This window comes from Bactrocera dorsalis, chromosome 3, assembly GCF_023373825.1.
Source record: "Bactrocera dorsalis isolate Fly_Bdor chromosome 3, ASM2337382v1, whole genome shotgun sequence".
In the NCBI taxonomy this organism is placed as follows: domain Eukaryota; kingdom Metazoa; phylum Arthropoda; class Insecta; order Diptera; family Tephritidae; genus Bactrocera; species Bactrocera dorsalis.
The window spans coordinates 5,489,825-5,514,233 of record NC_064305.1 but is presented as its reverse complement, the minus strand read 5'-3'; the positions used below and the strand labels follow the sequence as shown (position 1 = coordinate 5,514,233).

Genomic DNA, 24,409 nt, shown 5'->3' with positions numbered 1-24,409 from the left:
CCATTACTTACTTATACCAGCTCGTACAGTCTGTGCCGGCGAGGTTTTGTTAGAAACATGTCTATTACGCCATGCCACTCACCTGAAATGAATCGACGCCGATAAACCAATCGGGCGATGGTACAATGCGCGTCATTAGCGACACCATACTGTGATTGCTGTCGACAAAGAATTTCGTCTCCTGTCGGCCGTCGCCCACCAGCACAGCCGGTATGTTGAATTCGTCGAAAACGCTGCGTTCACCAGCGCCAGCGCCAGCGCCACCCCGCACTGCGCTCGCCGTTGGCACAAAGCCTGCAAATGAATTTCCGTTTGCGGCGTTTTGTTGCTGTTGTTGTAGCTGTTGATGGTGCATCTGTTGTTGTTGCTGCTCGCCCACAATGCTGTCCAGCAAATCACTTTTGCCAGTTTCAGCGAATTGTTTGACGCCCGCCGTGGCCTGCTGGCCGATGTGGAAGAGCGCATAAGATGCGTCGTGGGTGCGACCTGCAAGAAAGAGCAAGATGGAGGCAAAATGAGTAAGCTGTAGGTCAAATACAGAGCGTGTTGAGAGCTTAAGTGTATGCCGCATATTGAATGAATAAGAATAAATTAATTAAGCGCCCGCCAGCTCAAGCGCGCTCGGTCAAAGCGCACAATTAAGAATGTATTACAAAGAGTGTGAGCGTCAGTGTTGCCAAGAAATGAGCAGAGCCAAGTGTTGGCTGAAGGAATTGCGCCGAAAGCAAAATATCGTCAAGGATGGCGACAAATTAGAAAGAGTGAAGAATTACGCAAATTATTCACAGAAAGCCGAAGCGACGACAGTGTTTGCTTTGCTCGGTTAAGACAATGCAAATAATTGGATTGTGGGCGGGGCAAGTCATTCTGTGCGACATTTAGGTCAGTTACCAACTAAAGCGGCTGTTGAAGAGTGGCGGAAGCGCCACTAAGCTGCTGAATTGAATGCAGTTCAACGAACTTGGAGTGACGGAGAATGTTTAATTAATTAGACGTTGAAAATTTAAATGGAAAAGTAAGGGAATGTTAAGGCTAGATAAGATATTATGTAAATGTTTGCTGAGTATTTAAAATATGAGATTTTAATGTGGGAAATTTTTGAGAATGATTCAGAGAATAATGTTGAGTTTTTTTTGTATTTTTACTAAGTCTCCAAAAGGGTTGCTAATGTGGAAAGCGTCTTTGAAAAACGCCATGGCTTCAGTTCCATTTATCGTTTGAAATAAAAAAAAACATAATTAAATAAAAAAAATACAAAAACTTAGAAATTTTATTTCATTTATCATTCTTCAAATGTTTCACTATAATAAAACTTCCACCGCAATATTTTGAAAAAAAAAATTTTCAACTTTTTAATATAATTATTATACTAAAATATTTATAAAAATATTTATTTTGCTTGAATTTAAATTAAATAAAATTAATTAATATAGAATTATTCTAATTTTTTTTTTTAATCAAAAAAAATTCTTGCAATTTTTTTTTTATTATCTTCGTTTTCCTACAAATGAGCAATAAATATAATAAAAAAAATTAAAAGTTTTTTTGGAATTTTTTATATTAAATGCTTTATTTTTAATAAGAAAAATAAAAATAAAGAAATTAAAAAAAATTGAATTGCATTACATATTTTAAATACTTTCAAAGATGTCTGAAAAAATTATATACGCTATTATAGATAACTGTTCTATTTAAAAATATATAGTTTATAGTTTTGTTTGTAATTAAATTTTAAATTTTAAAATATTTAAGTTTATTCATAAAAAAAAATTTTAAAGTAAAAAGCTTTTACGTCTTATAAAAATTAAATATTATATACATATATTTATTTTTACAACTTTAAATAAATATTTTTATATTTGAAAAAAAAAATTAATAAATAATAAATAATTTTTTTTTTAATTTTTTAACCAAATATTTGTTATTAAATATTTTTGTTTACATTTTTTAATAAATAAATATTTTTATTTTTAAAAATAAATACATATTTTTTTAATTTTTTTAAACTTTTTTTTTTAAATCATTAAATAAATATTTTTTTTTACACATTTTTAAATATTTCTTTCAACAATTTTTGTATTAACATTAATGAATAAATATTTTTTAATTAAGTTTCTAACCATATATTTATTGCTAACAATTTTTTTGGTTAGTTTTTTGAATAAAGTAAAATTTTCCAATATTTAAAAGAAAAATAAAAAAAAAAATTAGCAAAATAAAAAATTAAATATTTCGTCTGCTTTAATTTTTTGTAAATAGATGATACTTACATGTGCTTAAAGAAAAATTAAATATATTTCTTTAAGAATTTTGAATTTTTTAATTTTTATATCAATTTTCAAACTAAATATTTAGTCTTAAAATTTTTTTTTTAATTTTTAAATTTTTTTTAATTTTCAATATATTTTGAATACTTTGATTTTTTCTTTTTCATCTGTAAGATGTTAGCAAAAATATATATGAAGCGTATATTTTTTAAAACGATTTAAAAAAATTTTAAAATTTTTTAAATCCCAAATGACTATCTTCACATATGTAAAAGCTCTTCCTTGCCTTACTTATAAACATTTTCTAATATTTTCGCCTGTGAAATATAATACATGAAACGTTCCCTTAACAACGCCATACCTCGCTTTTAATGAAAATTCCTGCAGCGTTTTCGCTTTCGCTGATTATGCGCTCGCAATAAATTAAATTAAATATTTCAGCATAGAAAAAATGCTGCTCACCAAAGCGCCGTGCACCAGAAAAGTTTCGCTTTTGCTGCAGCGCGTTAAATCAGAAATTAATTTTGCCGTTTTTGAAGCGCGCACACGCTGGCAAAGGCGAGCGCATGGTGGAAGCAACACACTCACACCCATATACACAAATACACACACACTTGCGGTTGCGCTTTGGTAATTTAAGCGCAATTTACGACTGCATTCGCTGCTGCTTTAGCTTAATTTCGTGGCAAAGCGTTTCAGCCAAGCAGCACAGCGTGGTTTGCTTAAGCAGCAACTGACATACACACACATACACTAATATTTATACTAAAGTATATGTGTGTGTGTATATGATTAGAAACTTTTATGTATGTATACAACTGCAACGTTCGCTTTCGTAAAGCTGTAAAGCTGTAAATCCGCACCAGTGCCTTTTCCTAGCCACGCCCACCTGCTCACCCAGCAAATTTACTGCATTTTACATTTGCTATCTTATTTCCACCATTTCCATGCCAGCTAAATGTTGATTTACAGTTGCGCTTGCTTCTAAATGAAAGTCAGCACCTCTATGCATGTATGTGTATGTGTGTGTACGTTTGTGGTTGCTTGCACTTTGTTCGCTTTGTCTCATTATCATCACACTCATCACCATTATAATTTGCAAGTGCACGCAATTTTCGTAGATTTTCACGTCAGCGTGGCTAGCCTGTGCTCGCAACCCTTTGCCTTAATTCACACACACATACATTCACACATATATGTGTATATATAGAGACTTGTGTGCGCTAGCTGTGCAACCTAAATGCGGCAACGCGCTTTCTAATGTGGTTGAAAATAGCAGCGTTCACAGAATTGAGTAGAAAATCAAGTCGAGCCAGCAAAGGCAGCAAATTTCAGCGTAAGCTGAGAAATATATGAAAAGGTGTGTGTGTTTGATAGTAGTCTGTATGTATACTTTTCTAATAAACATGAACAATGCGCGCTCATTAGATAAGAACGCTGCCTGGAGGTATGGCTGAAATGAATACCAGGAAATTTATATGGAGTTAAGCATATTTATAAATTCACTGCGTTAATTGAAAGGTAGTGTGGTTTTGGCAGTTTTTATACACCTAACACTCCTAACAAGGTCTGCTCAGCCCCACAAATCCTAAAACTGATATCAGTTCATTGCAATAGTTTGGAAAACAGCGTATTGTTCCACCTTTTCTTCCGTTTTTTTTTCACCACTCAGCCAAAGCTTATTATTACTATACTTGGCTCTTGAACCGGAGGACTTCATCTGCTTTTCTCTTTATACCTCTGCCCAGTGATAGGAATATGAATGTACAATCTTCTATCCACAAGAAAGCAAATCCCACAGTCTTTGCTAATCAGCGCGAAATCAGCCTTCTGAACATTGCATAAGGTTCTTTCGACAGTATTGAGTTAAAGATTTAAAGTCATTGCATATATAGTACTGATTGGACCTTATCAGCGTGGCTTTAGACCTGACGAATTCATAGACAAGATTTTCACAATACTTGGAATCCGTGACAGGGTCAGGAACCGAACGGCATCCACCACCTTTTTTCCTATTCTACAGTCGCTTTCGATAGCACTACGAGGAGCTGACAATTCGATTGAGTCCTGATTTGGTATCACTGCAAAACTCAGACGGTTATGCTGAATGACGTTGAGCAGAAGCATCAGTTCCGTCAACATCGGAAAGGAATTCCCCGAGCTGTTCGATGACAGAGAAAGTTTTAGGCAGAATGATTCCCTGCGGCTTTTTCAATATAATGCTGGAAAGAATGATACGTGTTGCTAAACTGAAGTGCAGTGAAGCTGTTACTCTAAAATTATCTTGCTACTGAGGTACGCGGTGGATATGGACCTCTTAAGCTCAGTTGTTAAGCCGTCAACGCAAACCATTTCTAAAAATTAGGCGAAATAGTTAACGCCTGTGCTAAACAAATGCAAGACAAAGTACTTGGAGGACACACACAAAGATTCTACACATTTTCGGAACTATATAACTGCTGACAGCTCTGAAAAAGTTAAGAACCATGTATTGCTCGGAACCAGCGTATATTTCACCATTAATTTTTACCTAGATCTTGCTAACTGGTGATACTTTGGGATTACTAAACTCTCGACGAAACAGAATTATGCGCTATAAGTCTCTTATGATGCCCATCCGATTATATGGCGGAGAAACATGAACGCAGACAAATCGAGATGAGGAAGCATCTGGAGCATAAGAAAGAACTGTTCTTCGCAAGATGTTAGAAGCCATTCGCATAAGCGATAAATATCGAAAAAGATGAAGCCACTAACTGGCCACTAACATAGCTATATTTTAGCGCATAAAAATCCAACGAAAGCGCTGGTTAGGTTATGCCATTGACATGAAAGATGATGTTTCAGAGAAAAGCTCTTTCAACTCAAAACCCTTGGATGGACAACCGAATCATGAGCGCCCTTGCAGCCAATAAAATAACGAATTACATAGCAAACTGTCTGCATTTGGAATGTGAAACAGGCATGATCTCGCTAAGAGTAGATGTAAGTGACCAAGTTTTATAATACCAAAGAAGTAATGAGATCAAAGCTTTTTCATTCTAGCTCTCTTTCAAGTTTCTCAATAACTAAAAACTAAAACTCATACTTTCTTGCGCTGAGCACTCTACGGGCTCACATTGTTTATAACACTACCAAAAAATGACTCCAAAAATTGATCAAAGCAACAAAAGGCAGCAGTGTTTTTAAATCTATGACAAAAACTAATCGAAATTATTACAAAACCGCCATTGTTTCAGCATAAAAGATTTGTTTTTGTCCGCCATCAATGGAAAGTGAAGTATAAAAGCAATATGCAACTCAGCATGAAAGCAAATGTTGACAGATATTTTATACAAACAGTTATGCGCTTTATCCTCTAACAATTATAGTTTTTTAATATAATTTATTTCTTGCTTTATCGGAATACTTTTCCTTTTCAAATCTTCATAGCTGTCATTTGCAAAATTGCAACTTTCTTTTGTTTTGCAAAGCAAACACTTTGGACTATGAAAATGTTGCAAAAGCGTCAGTGAAGTAAATAAAAAGAGCTGCATACTCATTCCATTTCGATTTTCTATTTTGTTTTGCACGCAATTCCGCTGCTCTCGTTGCGCAACGCAGCTTGGCATGCTTAGTTCTGCCATAACTATTTCGCTACTATTTTTTTTTAGTTTTTTTTATTTATTTTTTTAATTTCTGCCATTTCCAAATAAACTTTTCATGCTTTGCCTCGCCGTCCACGCTCTAAAATATGCTAGTTTTCCTAGCAATGCGCTTTAACAATTTCTTTTGCTGCTGCTAGCAAACTTTTTTCTTACATGCTACTTTCAGCAAAAGTTAAAAATATGTTTCTATGTTCGCCACTTGCCAGCGCCGGCAGTGGTACATTGGAGAATTGCAATTTTTCTCAAGTTGAAATTGAAAAATTTCCCACTAAGCATATACACAGCGCAATAACGAGAAGAAATTGTTAGCAGCAACAGCAACAAGCAAGCATGCTGCAAGCGAATGTGAGCAGAAACAGCCAATAGCGCTGCCACAACAGGCGAATTACTCTAGAGTACACCGTAGCGTATGAGTAACGCGCATAGTGACCTTTGTGAAATTTCATTTGTCTGCTTGTGATGGCTTTGTTTTATGTTACGTATACGGCATGTAGCACCAACGGTCATGTGAATGGCTTGCTTCGGTTAGAAATAAAAAATGTTAAAAAAAGAGGAGTGTAAAATTTTTTAGCAGGATTTTTTTTTTTATTTTTTTATTTGTTTTAAGAAATATTTAAATTTTAATGAGAAATTTAGTAGTGTTTTTTATTTAGTTTTAGTAGTGTAAAAATCATGGAAATATTACAATGAGATATACAAAAAATTGTGTAAAAGCTGAAATTTGTTTTAATTTTTGGATTTCAATGAAGAAACCGGACAAAAAATTTAAATTCTTGTTTTCACGTCAATTGGGTGTAAGTAACCGGTACAATCACGGGTTTTTAACCGGTAAGCGTCTGTCAACTCGGCACGTTTGCTCGAAATTGCTCCGAAACTGTGCTGCTACAAAAACAACAACATGCAGTTTTTGTTTTAAGTTTGTTTCAGGACAAAAATCTTGTTTCCACGTCAAATCGGGTATAAGTAACCGGAACAAACACGGATTTTTAACCGGTAAGGGTCTGTCAATTCGGCATGTTTGCTCCAAATCGCTTCGAAAATTTTTTTGCTGCTACAAAAACAACAAAATACAATTATTTTTTCAAATTTGCTTTACTTCTATTAAGCATTTCTGAGGTCCCTACCTCTATCAAAAACTGCTTAAAATTTAAACTGCTCGATACTGAAAAATTTTATTCGATTTTATAATAAAGTTCACCTATAACTACACTAAAGTATATAATGCTAGCTTTTCCAAAATATTTCTCCCTTTGAAGTTGAAGTATATGAAACTCATTTGTAAGCGGCGGTGAAAGCAATTGTCTTGTTATGCATGTCTACCTTTTGTGCTCTCTCGACATTCCTTAACTTTTTTTAGACCCCTTCGACTTTCGAATTCATTTAAACTAAAGCTACTTCCAGAATATATAATCAAAATTGGCACAAAAGCATCACTGACCCAGTGACACGTTGCAGTAAGCACAAACTAAGAAGAGACTGTAATAAAAGTCTGCATATGAGCGCTTAACCACACACACCAGCTTTTTTAACTGCAAGTAAGCACACCTATATGTAGTATATATAGGACTTCTTTGTATGTATGCGACTTCTTGTTTGATCACTCTTCATCACAAGTTCCACTTTACGCTCATATAAGCCCGAAGCGCAACAGCTGCTTACAACAGTCGCAAGTTGTCTGCATTATCAAGCTCTAGCCGCTGGGGGAATACTCTATACATTCTCGTAGTCAGCCAGTAGTCACTTGCCATTGCCGCTATTGCAAGTGATTTTTTCACTTTTGCTATATAATTTTATATTTCATGGCATATTTTTATGCGCTTTAGTGGCCAAAAGTGTAAAATTGCATTACAAGCGGGCATGAGTGCCCGTTATGGCATTAAAGTCTATATAGTTGCACATGTGTGTTGAAGCTAGTGAAGGTATGCGCCACATGACAGTTTTATTGAGGTAAATGTTGAATATCCTTGGCTTCTTTGCTCGTTAAAGTCAACTCTAATAAAAGTTAAGCGTCACAAATGTGTGACAACAATGAGCAGGAATGTTCTTGCAAGAGCAGCTTATGCATGTTGACAGCATGCGAGATGGAGATTAAATTAATTTCGTGCATATACACACATATATATGTAGTGTGTTGGAGTTTCATGCTCACGTCAGAGGGATGAAAATTTGTATTGTATAAAAGAAAGTGTCTTAAAAGCGAAGTGTGATTTGGTTTTGTAGTATAATACGCTGTCATGGAGACATATTTATTTTGGAAAATTTTTTATAAAATATTTCAAAAAAAAGTTAAGTAGAGAAAATATTAATATTATAGTGGTTATATTAGATTTTATTATTTTTTTCGATTTTTCCTTTTCATTTGATTTTATTTGAAATTCTCAACCGGTTCATAGTAAATTTCTGCTCCAGAACTTGGTAAATACAACCAGAGTTTTTTAAATATGGATCTGATTTTGCATATGACATTTTCTTCTGAAACCACTGCTCATTTGTCAGACCCGCTGATAATTTTTAATATGTAATTCTCAACTGCTTTAATATAAAATATTTCTAAGAAGATTGCCTTCAGACTTAAGAGTTTCTATTGAGGAATTTTGTTTGTCCAAAATGTGAGAGATCTTATGCTATTCAACTTATCGGACATCTATAGCAATTAGCCGCCATATAAAGTGACCCATCAAAATTGAATTGTGCTATGGAAAACTTTTTAATTTGACGAGCTATCGTCACGAAATTTGTCACGGATTATTACCTAAGAGAATAATGCAATCTACGTAGAAATTGTTTAGATCGGACTACAATAACATATGGCTGTCATATAAACTGATCCGTCAAAATCAAGTCGTTCTATGGAAAACTTTTTCAGTTGAGAAGATATCTTCACAAAATTTGACATAAGTAATTCTGTACAGCATGGCTATATTTTTTGAAGAAATCGTTCAGATCGGACAACTATAGCATGTGGCTGTCATCCTGACCGAACGTTCGGAATTGAGTTTTTGTATGAAAAGGTTTCTCATTTGATGAGCTATCTTCACGAAATTTGGTATAGACTATTACCTAAGGCAGAAATGTAATATCCGAAGAAATCGTTCAAATCGGACAACTTCAGCATGTAGCTGCCATACTAACCGAACGTTCGGAATTACGTTTTTGTATGAAAAACTTTTTCTTTTGATGAGCTATCTTCACAAAATTGGGCATAGATTATTATCTAAAGTAATAACACAAACTTCAAAGAAATTTCTCAGATCGGACTACTATAACATACAGCTGCCATACAAATCTACCGAATAAAATCAATTACTTGTAAAGGAATTTTTTTATTTACAGAGGGTATGCAACCGAAGTTAATGTTTTTTCTTCATACGCTGTAAGAAATATTCCAGTGAAGATCTATACTAAGTAAATACAATAGTAGATTATTTGCGGCAAGACACTGAGCTTTCATCAACATGAAAAAAAACTTGCAGACAACTTCCAAAAATTACAAATTTCAGAACTTCTTAAGACACAAAACAAAGCAATCAAACTTTTTCACTTTCAAACCAAAAATTTCCTTATGAGTTATTAGTTTTATTAGTTTTCCAAATCTTATATGCAATTTCCTACCTTTGTCTTAAATGACATTCTCTAGTTCTGCTTCTTACTTTTTCGAAAACTCTCAAACTACCTCCTCATTCACTTTATTTCCTTGCATTTTCCTTTCCTTTTGTCGTGCTTTTTCAGTTTCCTTGCTTTTGGGTAATATTTTCGCTACATATATCACTGCTCTTTTATGCACTTTCACACTGACCCAACCTGACCTAGTATTTCGCCTGCAGTTTATTGCATAGTTGCATAGTCGTTGGCGCTGGATGCAATGTAAATTAAGCAGAATTTTTATGAGCTTTTCATGTTCAACGAAACTTTTACAATTAATTAAAAATTTACTCACTAACTTTTGCTGCTCACTTGGTTGACAGCCGCACCACCACCACCACATGCATGCTACTTGCACCTATAGAGACTGGGTGCTTGACGCTTACCGTTTTAGTTAGGACACTCTTCATGCGTCAGCAAGTCAAAAAGGCGTTTAAAGTTTCCATTTTTTTATACTTTTATTTATGCATAGGGGCACATAAGGGCACATAAGGGCATAAATACTTTTGCTTAAGAAAATTTAATAAACAACTTAAAAATAAGAAATGACTCAGGAGCTCAAAATTTTGTCCCCCATATGTGCACATGGTTTTTTGGTTGTCTTTCTCTTTTCTGTTGTTACTTTTCATGTGCGTAATACCTTCCTGCACTTTCCCGCTTTGCGCTTATTTTAATTTTTCTTTCTCGTTCACGAACTTTTCGACTTTCATGCGCTTAAAAGTTTCCTCCTTTCACTTTGTTATTGTTGCTTTTTGTTACTTTTCAGTTGCATGTGTTTAAGTGTGCATGTGCGTTATATATATGTGTGTGTGTGTGTGACAGCGTCGTAGTACTTAGCATATTGTTTGCTGATACTGCCAAACTTTCGCTTTCAAGTCGCCGTAAAGTATGCTACTAAATACTACACGTTAGTAATAAGTACTTTGTGTTTAATTAAATGGCTCAACAATTAATTTTAGTTATTCATGAGTGAAATTTAAGTGGCTCTCAGCGAGTAAAAAGTGGCCAACTTTTAATTGGGTGTGAATGAAGAAAAAGGAAAAATTAAAGTTGTGATATAAGCTTGTATGTAATAAAGTATTGGAAAGTAATTGAGTCTTAAGGAGTGACACAGAAATTTTATTTTTTTATACATTTTTAAGCAAATACTTTTGGATTTCAAAACTAAAGCATATTTGAAAAAAAATTCCAGTAAAAATTTATATTGTAGAGTCGGCAACCCTACGCAAAAATGTTTAATGTTTTATGTGAATTATATCTTTTTTTAGAATTATCAATTATTTTTCGTATGATACCAATATTGTACTATTTGAATTTTTCACACATGTGGCAACCCCATCCAAAAATTTATTTTTTTTGGTAACTATGTTGTGTTTTTAAGATTTCCCAATCGTTCCTAAATCGTTTCATGCTAATATTGCATTTGCATTTTTCACACACATGGCAACTCTTTACCAGAACCTTTTATATTTTTTGTTAACTATGCTTTTTTCTTTCAGATTTCCCAAATACATTTCGTTTGATACCAAATACTCTCAATTACCTTTCATTTTATATCAATATTTTACTATTTGAATTTTTCATACATACGTATGTGTGGCAACCTTATTCAAAACGCTTTAGTTGTTTTTGTACATAAATCGAACATAGTAGTACTTTTTTTAACTTCTTAATTACATTTCGTTTGATACCTATATTGCATTTGAATTTTTTACACACATGGCAACCCTACGCGAAAACTGTTTATGACGTTTTATGTTTTGTGTGAACTATGTCTTTTCGTAGAGTTCTTAATTACTTTTCGTTTAATACCCATATTGTTTTATATGATTTTTTCAAACATATGGCAACTCTACCTAAAAAATTTTTATTTTTACTATGACTATCGTAATATTTCTCAACTACTTTACATTTAATACCAAAATTTTACTTTTGTAATTTTTCTTACACATGGCAACCCTTCGAAAAATGCATTTTGAACAGAATTATTTCTCTTAAAAAATTTAGTTATCCTTTTGAAAATTATAAGCCTAAAATTTTTAAACAGATGGCAACTTCTAAATATTTTGTCATTTTGAAATTATTATTTTAAATCCACATAGTTGGCAACCTTTTTAGTTTACACCGTTTGAGAGCTTCAAAGAACAATAAAAAAGTTAAAACACAGTGGCAACCACTAGTCTTATGAAACACCTGAGATATTAAAACAATCAACAAAAATATTTTGCTATTTAATTTTTAAAAATTTTCAAAAATGTGGCAACCTTGTTCGGTTTTTTACGTACAAGGATGGATATTATATCGACTATGAAAACAGGAGTACTACAACTTTGTCAGTTTAAATATTGCACCGAACAAAAAATATTCAAATTTTTTAAAATTAAAAAAAAATCTAAAAATTTTTTAAATGAAAAGTTAAAAAAAAAATTTAAAAAAAAAAAATTTAAAAATTAAAAATTGAATAAATATTTTTAATTTAAAATTTAAATTTCTTATAGTTGGCAATTTGTTAAACTTTGGTTATTTTCGGCTGTCTGAGTTTACACCGTTAAATAAACAAAAAATATCTAATGACTCTCTATTTTTCAGCGCAGAGCAGCATTTTTAGTTTCAAAAATACGAACGCGCTTCAAAACTACACAGCCCCTATCTGCTTTGAAACTATTCAATCACCGCCAATCAACCGAAACGGGCACACGGTGTCAACAGCGCAGCGCCGTTTTTGGCAAAAGCAGTGAAATCGGAGAGCATACATACAACCACGCACACCGCAAAGCGCTGGGGTGACGAACATGCGTGTGTGTGTCTGTGTATCTATATTTGTATATGCATACTTTCATTCGGCACAGACATTAATTAAGTGGCAACGCATTAGCTGCGGCTGCTCCGCCGCACACATAGCACTCCGATTTGTCACAATATGGACCACAGGCAGGTGTCGCACCAAGTCCCGCCGCCACCGACACCTTCAACGCATGTTGCCGTGTTAATATGCCGTCCAACGCGACTATCTCCCCAGCTACCTGTGCACATTCTCGAAATTATTTGTGACATGCTGGGCAAGTTGCCAACGACCGAGGCGGCTGTGGTGATGATTAATTTCTGTTGGCGCACATCTGCTCTGCAATGCTGCTTATTTCATTGTATATCTGTACATATGTATGTATTTGTGTGTTTATACTTTACTATATATTGTATACACATTTCATATGATTTAGCAGATTAATTTGCTTGCGGGCTGCAGCGTACCGGCAAGTGACTAATAACCGGCAAAAAAGCACGCGCTACTTGCTGCAACAACAACTACAGCAACAGCGTGTGTGCGACGTACGCTTACTCATACGCTCGTCAGGCGTTTGAGGGCAAGGCGGTGCGGCGTGAAATAAATCTCATGTAGACAAATCAAGCAGAAATGAGCTGCAGCAGAAATCTGAATAACTGCGGCGTTTATTTGCTGAAATTTTTAAGAAGTGCGAAATTTTGTAAGAAGATCTTGCACAGCGGCTAAACATTCTTAACAAAAAAGATTAAATGCAGTGTCAGAGAAATTGAATTATTATTTCAAAGCAAAATTTTCGCATTGTTCACATTTTCACGACTGTTTTGGCGCATATTTTGTATATTTTTTATAATTTTTTATTTTCAATTAATTTTTGTAGTATTTCGTTGGCACCGTTGGCATACGCTTCGTTTGCCGTTAATCTCTGCAAATTTATGCACTTAATTTGCCGCATTATTTAGCTGTCACTAAGATAATGGCGGCATTTAATTCATTGCATTTATAATAAAAGCTTTAGCGAAATTTATGCGAATTTCTGCCTGACTTGAGGCAGTGCGGGGTGTATGAGCAACATGTAAAGGCGTATTTAGTTAATAAAAATGTTAGATTTTTATTTTGAACATGTTGTGGGTTATAAATAATACGTACATATTGGCAGGAAAATATTTCCTTTTGGTTTTTGGCTGACATACATACATATAATATATACAATATATGTATGTAATATCATGGCCAAATTATAATTGGGCGCAAACTAAGTCTTTGCAAATTTTTGCATTTCCTACGAAAAACGCTTTTTAAATACAATATATAAATAATTTTGAGCAAAATACTTATTTACAATAATAATAACTAAGCACTATTGTAATTTTCTTTAAAAATATGGATTTTTCGTAAACAGCGATACAGTGCTACAGATAAAGAGCTTTCAAGAGCAACAGAATATATTATAAGAGCAGAATTTTGTTCATTAACACATTATTTTTCATACTAATTTATGCTCACATCCTTCCTGACATATTATTTGCCACTAGTATATGAATTTCAGAAAATATTAAAAATTTTTAAAACGGAAACAGAATTTGCTTTGCTAAAGCAACAGAATTCTTTACAAAACCGAAATATTTTTCAAAACACTATTTTCAGTGGAAATACACATATTAACAAGTATTTTAACTTAAAATAGTAGTAGCGGCTGTGTTGTAAAATTTCCATTTCCATCTTTAATAGAACAGAAATTTTTAATAGAAACAGAATTTCACTACACTTTTTGCTTTAAAACTAATTTATAAGTAGTTGCGTGAAATGTGTTGTTAATTTCCTGCTATTTTCAATAGAAAACTATTTAAATCTTTTGAAAATTTTTAATTCCTGTCTTAACATCATAAACAATAAGAATACAAAAGCTTCAACAAAAACAGTTTTTTTTCTACAGAAAATTATTAATAAAAAAATATACCATAAATTAGTATTATATTGTAAGCAGAAACATTTTTTTATTAACCAATATATGTAAATATGTATAATAATAATATTTAAAAAGAGAACGAAATTAGCAGAAACAGAAATAGAAATTTTTTGTTAGAATTTGGCCATAAATGAATATCGTTATTCCATATCAAGTTTTGGCATATTTTTAATACAAAAATATTTTGAAACAGAAACAGAAACAGAAAAAAAATGTTTTAAAAATGTTGGAATACAAATTTATCACAAATAATATATACATACTATGAAATTTCTTTTAAATTTTTTTATATTGTAAGCATAAAAAATTTTGTATTAGCTAACATATACAATTAAATTTGAAAGTAGAACGACATTAGCAGAAACAGAATTTTCGACAGAAACAGAAAGTTTTGTTCCAAAAAATTTTTCTGATCGAATTTGTCAACAAATATTTTCCGTAACTTCATCTTAATTTTTGCTATGTTGTAAGCAGAAAAAATTTCGCAGCAGAAACAGAAAATTATTACAACAGATTTATTTAACAACAATAAATTTTATTTTGCAAACAAATTAGCGAGTTTCAAATAAACTCATTGAAATATAAAAAATTTAAATGAAAACAGTTACTTTAAGATGCTTCTACGACACATTTTCTCTTGACTAACCCAAAAGCTTTAGGCGCTCGCACAGAAACAGACAAGCAAATGTATGTATGTATTATTGTATGTATATGTACAACATAATATAAATATATGCAAGTATAACAGTGACAGACGTGCCACCGCTGACACATATTTAACTGTCGCCTGTTGTGCTTTATTTTCCGCTTGTGTGTTGACCTCCTTTGCAGCTGTGACAATATTTGCCGCTTTCACGCATATGATTTTTTATCGCTTTAATGTTTTTTTCTGCTGCTAATGCCATAAACTATAGTTTTTAGTGCCGCTCAGCTGCTCAAGCGCGCAGCCACACACATCTTTATCTACATACATACAAACGTAGAATATACTGATTGTATACACGAGTAATTGCGCTTGCAATACACACAATATGAACACAATTAGCCAAGCTGCCATGAAAATAAATTTACAGAAAAAATTAATTTTAATCAAATACCATACGAATTGAGTTTAAACAGATATACACTCACCGGCAAATGAATAAGTGTACGTGTGCTGTTCATTTTGTGTAAAAAAATGTTGCTTTTTGCTTTTTGCGCCTATTTGCAGCGCTGCCTGCCTGCCACCAGGCTATGATTTATATTTTATTTACATTTGTGGCCAGCTGACATTCAACGCATATAAGCTCTGCGGTTAGCAAGCGCAAGCAGAGTCACACTTATTTGCACAGCCACACTTATTGACGCATATACACACACATATACACACACTTAAGTACTTATATTGACAGCTGTGACAAATGTGCTTGTAAAAATTCGATTAATTGTTTTTCCACATTCGATGTCGTGTGTTCTGTGAGTAATTTTGTGTAGTTTTTTTTTTTTTTTGTCAAAATTTATTTAATTTTCTATATACATCGTTGATTTTTGGCACTATGAGTGACTACAAATTTAGTTCAAATTTAAATATTCATACTTTAGGCTATCTAAATCAAATATTAGCTGCTGTTCTATGATAGATAAACATAAAATCAAAGCCTTTCTGCTGTTCTGTAACAGTTAAGCATACATTTTTTAATAATTTGTCTCAAAATTACTCCTAAAGCCTCTAAGTCACAACACTCTTTACCAAAACATAATAAAATCAGCTCTAACCCCTACCACTGCCAGTAACTGAGTGCCAAATAAACACAGCCTTGACTTCACTATTTTACTTTCCCATTTCCACACAAAAAATTGGCATGCAATTGTAGTAAAATTCGCAATTTAAAGCTTTACATTTGCATACAGCAACTGAAGTGCTCAAATCACATCACTCATACGCAATGGTGCACCAGTACACCTCTTTAAAGATCAATGTAAACAAATATCTGCTGTAAACCGTAAATGTTTCAATGCAATGTACTAATCACACAAAATGCTACTTCATTTTACGCACACATTCTCGGTTTTCAACCCCACCACTTTCCAAAACACACGCAGCCTCAACTGCATACACACTCAGCTCACTTACAGCACTTCATTGCGTTTGCAGAAAATTCATTAAAATGTTTGCCCACTTGTGTGTGGACCGAGTACGCAACCGATTGATTTTGTGTGTGCGCATTTGTTTGGCTTCTGCCTGTTGACTTTGCTTGTTAATTAAAAACATTTTTGCATTTGAAATTTCCCAATCATTATTTGTACATTAGAAATGCATTTGACAAAGGCTTTTATTGATTTTTGTTTTTTTGCTTGTACTGGTCGTTGGTTAATGATTGTTGCAGTTCACCACAAATGAGTGGTCATTAAGGCTTCTCTATGCAGTGTTTAGATTGTAGATTGTATTGGTGAGATATAGCTGAATGTGATAGACATATGTATGTATATAGATACACATTTGTGAACATGAATTCTCTAGTTTTTGAATGACAAGCACTATGTTTACATATATATATATATATAGAAAAATGTATTGAAGGGAGCATGTATTGGCATTTCATTAACAAATTTTAGTTCACTTTTATTTAAAGATTGCCTTAATTTTACTACTAAAAAAAATTTCAAATATGGAAATATGCTTGGCGGAATTGAGAATATTTTTAATATTTACACAATTTTTTTTAATACAATATTTTTGAAAAATTTAATATATATTTCGTAGAATAATCTTCTAATAGACTTATTTGGCTGGCTGACATGGCGTATACGTAATTTGATTTTCATAGTTACATGTGGCGTATCCTTTACTAGTTGTAAAAATCACTAAAAGTCAAGTACTATATAATTGATAAAGTATATACCTTCACCTAAAATGCATAAGTAACATCACTTTTCATTAGTTTATAGGTGAAGGAAAAACATTATAATAGAAACCACTCATATCAAAAAAGTTTGAAATTTGAGTTTTGGTTATGAAATGGTTACATATTGGTTATATCTGACAAAGGAAGCTGAAAATGTTATGCTGCATACATGTAATATGATGTAGTGAATGGTAAGCAATAGAAAGCCCAATTTCATTCTTTTTGATGATACGTTATTTTGGATTTTAGGTAAATTAAAAATAAATAGTAAATATAAAAAAAAATATAATATCTAAATAATCGAGTTCCAAAGTAACAATAATAATTAAAATATTTTTAAATTTTGAATTGATTAAAATTAAAAATTTAATTTAATTTCAGTTTTTCAAATTTTTTCTAAACAATTTGTTGTTGTTATTATATATTCACGAGCCATGCAGCAATTGATTCATAAAAATGTTCACGATTTATAGCAATTTTTTATATTTAAATATTTTTTACAATATTATGCATATTAATATTTTTATAAATTTTTGTCAAAATAAAATATTTGGCCTGTGACCTCAATAAATCATAGAATGGCAAACTTTTACTGAATGTTTACGTGCTACTTTGCTGTATTTTTTTGGCAAATATTGTATTTAAAATCATCGAAATGAGTAAACACTGCTTTCAATCAACCGACCTTGTCAAACGTATAGAATAAGATAATAATAGAACAAGTAAGGAAGACCTTAGACGGGCTACTGTCATTGCTGTCAAGTGTCGAGTATTATAAAGAACATGAACAAAGCTTTCGAACATGTAAAAATATCTGAAACATTAGACAGGTAGTAGAGAACAGAATATAAAATCTGTTGCAGAATCAAATATCATAGAATGTGGTATATGGCAGCTGCGGTAATTACTGAAACGATTTAAACCATTTTTTACTGCAAACTAAAGTATATCCAAGACTATACACGTTCACATAATTTTTGTTAACGCTGCTCGCAGGCTGACCAATATTTTCGATAAAAATTCAACTGCTAGCGTAAAATGCTTTATAAAGATATATAGTGGCTAGACAAAGTACTGAAGCGATTTTATCAATTTTAGTAAAAAAACAGATTATTATCAGCAACATATGCTCGCTTCATTCAATTTATTTGTTCTACAGATTTTCCAAAGCTTTCCATATAAGATCAGCCAGAGGAAGCCAATTGCTCAAGTTCGATATCTTCGGCCTGAAAAGTTATAGTCCGATATCTAATACTTTTATATGAGAGCTTTCTCACCATGAGCGCACAATTAATATATTATTTTATTCCAAAGGAGAACCTGGTGCCTGAAAGCGGAAGTATCTTAAGTATTCAAATAGTATTATAGGAAATTGGGAGTAACTGCAGATCGATATAGCCTATTTTGTACCTAACTGAAGAGAAATCTGGATATAATATTTCTAATATTCATTTTATATTAACACTCGCCTTAAAGTGGTAAGATAGTCTAGAATTATTAATTTTTTCCGAAATTTAATCCAAAGTAGTTCTTCCGGAACTGATACCTTAAACTTTTTAACTTTCTCTTTCAAAACGATAGCCATGACTTATCAGTTTCTAATAATATTAAGTCTTAATAGGATACCATAATATGTGTACAAATTTTTATATCAATAAATTTAAAAGTTTTCTCAGAAAAAAATCTGAAAAATTCGCTTTTTTCGGCCTTCTAACTGTACATAACCCACTAAAGTATCTACGCTACTGCATCATGCACGTCAAATAGCTTACATAAGTATGAAAATTCGCCTGAAAGTATGCAGTATTAAAGCCACGAACATTTTTATAGGAACTTTCAACTCATTTACATTTCCATGTAATTTTTTCTTCTTTCAAAACCTGAAAAAATTTACTTGCCATATTTCACTTAAAACAAAAAAAAAATATTACCCAACAACCACCGATAAAATTAATTGAAAGCAGTAAAGTGTAACATGAATTAAAATACTAAAACGAAAAAAAACTTTCGCTGAATTGTAAAAGTTTCACCAACACACGCAGAGCTTTTAAACAACTTGTCTGCTGTAAAAGCGAAAGTGAGTTGCCAACTAGCGTACGCGTCTACAGGCAGGTTGTGCGCGTACAAAACTTTTTTTGGCGCGTAAACACGCACGCATATTGTTAAAAAGTGCAGCTAATGAGCACAATTTCGCAAATATACGCACGCACATACACACACACACACGCACAGCAGGGCAGCCAATGTAAACAGCGGCAAGTGCGAGAACCTTCAATTTTTCACTAATTATGAGAAAATACGCTGTTTTTAAGCATGTTCTGTTTGTACGCCTTAAAGTATGTTTTGCTGGTTTTTTCACATTTTCCATTTCGGTTATTAAATGATATGCACGGCAGTAGCACAACGTTCATTTAGCGCAACATAGTCGCCTCACAGCGCGTATACTTTGCCTACACACATTGCACACCACTTTCGCCTCACCGCCGCAACCTCATCACTCAGCGCTCACTGTTCGCCACTCACCACCCATCGTTCACCGTTAACCATCTTCGTTCATCACTCATCGCTGCACTTATTAACGCTTTTGCGCTCTGTTGCAACGAGGCTAACAGCACACTTGCATCACTTTTGAGTGCCTAAAAGTATGCTAATGACATTTAGCTTATTGCACGGCAACATACACCAGCCGCGTTTATATGTATATGTGTGTTTGCATACACTTATAACATAAGTTTGCATACACTGCGCATGTGTGTGTGCATTTAAGTGTAATTTAAAAGCGCTCTAATTGCCGCTTCAAGGATAGCTTGTTGTGAAAGTGAATTGGGTGACACGTTAAAGGCAGCGAAAAGTGAATGTGAATTTAAGTCACGATTCATAGGAGAAAATTTTGTGAAAATTTTAATACTTGTATCGGTGTTTTTAATATTGAATTATTTTTAAAAATTTGACAATGAAATACTTTTTTATTAAAAAAAAATTATTATTCAAAGAAAATTTAAATATCTAAATATTGAAAATTTTTGGAATTTCTTATAATGTTTCCTGTGATATTTTGCTTTTTCAGCTTATTTAAGCATTCTGTTAAATTTAAAAGTTTTCTAGAATTTCGTACCAGCATTGGCAATAACTAGCTATATTCGCGATACTGTACTACTCTGGGCAAAGAATAGTGAGGCTTTTTAATATAGTTACTATTTTTTCGGCAAAAACGTATTAGTCGAAGTACTTTTTTCTATGTGGGAGACTACATTTATATGAACTTATGGAAAAAAATATTCTCAAAAAATAAAAAAAAAAATTATTGCGAAATTTTGCTTAAAAAAATCTCAGAAATAAAAAAATAATTCGTTTTAATTTTTTGTTTTGCTGACAAAAAAAGTAAAAAATAAAGCTTTTGAAATTTTTGTAAATTAAAAAAAAATCTCAAATATTAAAAAAAAAATATTTCACCATAATTTTTGGTTTTACTAACAAACAAAAGTAAAAACAAAAATTATTTCAAAATTTGTATAAAATAAAAAAAACTAGATATAAAAATTATGTTTCCTTTTAATTTTTGGTTTTACTAATTAAATGTTTTTTAATTTTTATTCTTTCTAATATATTTTTTGACTTTTATAAAAAATTTATGATTATCCTCCTTTAAAATTTTCCAGGATATTTTCTCCCAAAATTTTTTTCACACGGCGGTATTAATAAAAAAATAATAAGTATATGTATATTTTTCTTTGTCGAAAGACCTTTTAACACGATGTTAACGGCTAAAGATTAATTAAAAGATTTTTTACCACTTTCCGCTTGTTTTTACTTCTTATTTCTTATAATGACAAGTTTATTGATTTTTTCTGACCAATGTCCTTAATTCATGATTTTCTAACTCGAATATTTTAAAAAAGCATTTGCTTGGTGGATTGTTTGAAAAGTGAGTCACTTGAACGCCAGAGCACCGGCTGCCACTCTTAGGCAATAATTAAACCAATAGAGTTCCCGTCTAGTAACTCAATTAAGCCTTATCGAATAACTCAGCAGATTTGCTAAAAAAAACTTATTCCTTTCCACCCCAGCTGCCTAATATACTCGTAGATGAAACATTGGGAGCTGTAGAATATGTCCCGTCTCATACGGCTGAAGGTTGGACATTTTTATATATATATATTTATATATACATATTGTTATATATATTGTTCCGCTGACTCACTTTTACCATTTTTTGAAGTTGGAATATTAAGAGTAGATGCCCTGTGACGACCCCTACAAAGTTAAGTTTTGCCTACAAGCAGGAGCTTTCTGATCTGTCTAGTTATTGTCTAATTGCATAACCTAATAACCTACGAACAGCCTTAAACGTTCCTTTGCTATCCATCAGAAGTTTTACTCTATGGTTTAGGGCAGTGACTCACTTGGCACCTTCTGTTATGATTACAATTTCGGCCTAAAAAACTAAATTGTATTCATTTAGTTTGAAGCTGCATTCTGTATAAATATTACTACAGAAGAAACTCGCTCCAGCTCCAATTTCACCCTTTGAACCGTCGATGAATCTGTAGATTTTGCCGTTGTAACTGTCGATAGCAGAATCGTTGGTCCATTTTAAGGAGCACTTGTTTCAAAACTGCCTTGACTTCTGCCTTGTCTATAGCCAACAGTTCATTTTTCTTAATTATATTCTCAAGCGCCTGCAAGTAGGCAGAATTTTTTCTTTTGAGCATGTAATTTATGCTCTATTTTCTTGTTAATCTAAAAATAGTTCAGATAAGTTAGAGGTTTTAGTCGTAAAAAGCCATTTTAGCACAATTCCAAATATCAAAAGCAATAAATTGCTTGTAATTATATTTATTTTGTAACTTTTTCAATACTTTCATGATTTTTTTTTTTGAAATCTCTTTAACATACAAATACATTTTTCCAATGTAAGATAAATTTAATCCATATACAATTTTTATAACCGAATTATGAGTATGCAAGGTCAAACATTTCTCGTAAGCTAAGAAAAATTTAGCTCTGAGTGGCAAAAAATTTAATTAAATTTGTAAGAAATTTCTCAAAGTTGATGCAAATACAGAAATCACTACCAAATGAACAACAAATAAATAATTTTATTGTAGGAAAAAACTCAGACATGAAATTCATGACACTTAAATGCAAAACTAAAAATGACAAAAGAGAATAGACTGAATAAATATTGCATGAAATATTATTAAGAAATGCATGAAGGAAGCTGGCGAAGCAGAGAGAAAATGCTATTGTAAATAGAAGAAAAGTGAATGCATATTTTATGAGTGACAAATGCTTGAAAATAGTGATGAAATCTGGAAAAAAGCAGAAAAAATTTCAAGAACGTTGAACTCAAAAAAATTTACTCTTGAAAAAAATAAAAAAAAACATTTTTTTTTAACCACCCTAATGTAGATGTTTGTTTGTATTTAGATATGAATATTATATATAATATATTATTATAAGCATTAGAGCGGGTCGATATTTTAATTTAAAAAATATACTTTTTCCGGACCCACCCTAATGTATGTACAAGTTCCTAATGTACATATATACATACATACTTGAATATTTTTTTATAAGTAAAAGGTTTAGAGTTTTTTTGTATAAAAGCGGGGTCGTTTTGAAAAACTTTGGCTAAGAGCATTAGAGCGTGTCGATTTTTGAAATAAAAATAATATTTTTTTTATCCTCCCTAATGTATGTACATGTTTGTATTTATACATGACTTCTTTTTTCTAGAAACATTAGAGCGGGTCAACTTTTTTCTATAAAACCGCGTATGAGTATTTTATATAATAACATTTTTTTATTTTTACCCACCCTAATGTGTGTATATGTGTTTTTTATACATGAAAAATTTATTTTTGAACATTAGAGCTGGTCTTTTGTTTTTATAAAACCATGTAAGAGTGTTCTACGGATCGTTCTGAACAGCTTTGGCTAAAAAACATTTGGTCTTGACGCGGTTTCGCTGGTTGGGAAATTCAAAAAATCTGAATAATCGATTGTCGAATGATCAGTGAAACATCAAGATGCTCCTACGTGTTAAATTTTCAAATAATTGTATGATGAAAAAATTCGCCATTAAAAAACGCAGACTCGAAATATAGATCTATATTCTCTTAAGTTGTTCAAAATGATTCGGAAATCATTTCCTTCATATGAAATTTTTTATGTTTTTGGCTCACTGCAAATCGACCCGCTCTAATATTCACAAATAATTTGAAGAAAAAAAAAGCACAATGAAAGTAAAATACAGTCAAACAACAAAAAATATAAATTTTATTGTAAGAATGACTAATTAGATTACACTCGGGTCTGAGATTACGGCACTCGCATGTCAGATTATAAGATTTATGCACATCCGAAGCTATGCAAGCCGAACAATTGCCATATCAAATTCAACATTTTGTTGCATAACAATGAACACTGAAAGTAAATGGCATATAAATAAAAAATTGTTGTTTACACACGCACACCAATGCAAACACTGTTCGTCAAAGTAATACAAATACACAAAATTTATTTGCGAACACACAAAAGCACACCGAAACTACTTCAAATTTGCATAAACTATTTTTGGACTAAACAAACACGAAAATATGACAGCAAGAAAACTTTCAAAAATAAATGCACTCAAAGCAAAAAATCAACATACTTGCAGGCGCTTAAGCGCTTGAACTGTTATAAATAAGAATGATGCACTGTTGCATACACACAGGCGCACAATTCAAAAGCATATAGGTATGTGTGTGTATGAAAAGGAAAGAATATTTGCAAATTTGACTAGTTGGTTGACTGCCTGCCAAAGTGACAAGTGTAATAAATGCAAATCTCAAAAATATTTGGCAATTGTCGGGCCAAAGATGCGCATGAATATAATATGTGTATGTATGTATGTGTATATTGCTAATATATATAAAAAAATACATGCATTTGAAGCGGCACTCAACGCCAAACTGTGTTGCGCTGCATGTTTGCGAAAACCATGACATAAATATAGGCGCTCAAACACACACAGCCAGACTTTGACACACTCACACACACGCAGACGCACTGGCAAACACTCGGCAGCTGGTAGGCACTTCAAATGCTGCATGTTATTCACATGTGAATTATTCAAGTGCTGCGCTGCAGCTTGCCGCCGGCCTGCCAACAACAATAACAGCAATCGAAAAATTTTGCTTACACTGCTATCGAGCGCAATTGCAGACCTGGGA

At 32.5% G+C, this 24,409-nt stretch overlaps 1 protein-coding gene across 1 annotated transcript in view; it reads right to left on the bottom strand.

Annotated features, from left to right (window-relative positions):
* Positions 1 to 24,409, bottom strand: part of LOC105228471 (spondin-1) — a gene marked incomplete at its 3' end in the record, with an annotated part of 137,048 nt that overhangs the window by 5,532 nt on the left and 107,107 nt on the right. The window contains 1 exon segment of the mRNA XM_019991091.3: positions 83 to 486. Within this exon segment, the coding sequence (XP_019846650.2) occupies positions 83 to 486 (404 nt within the window).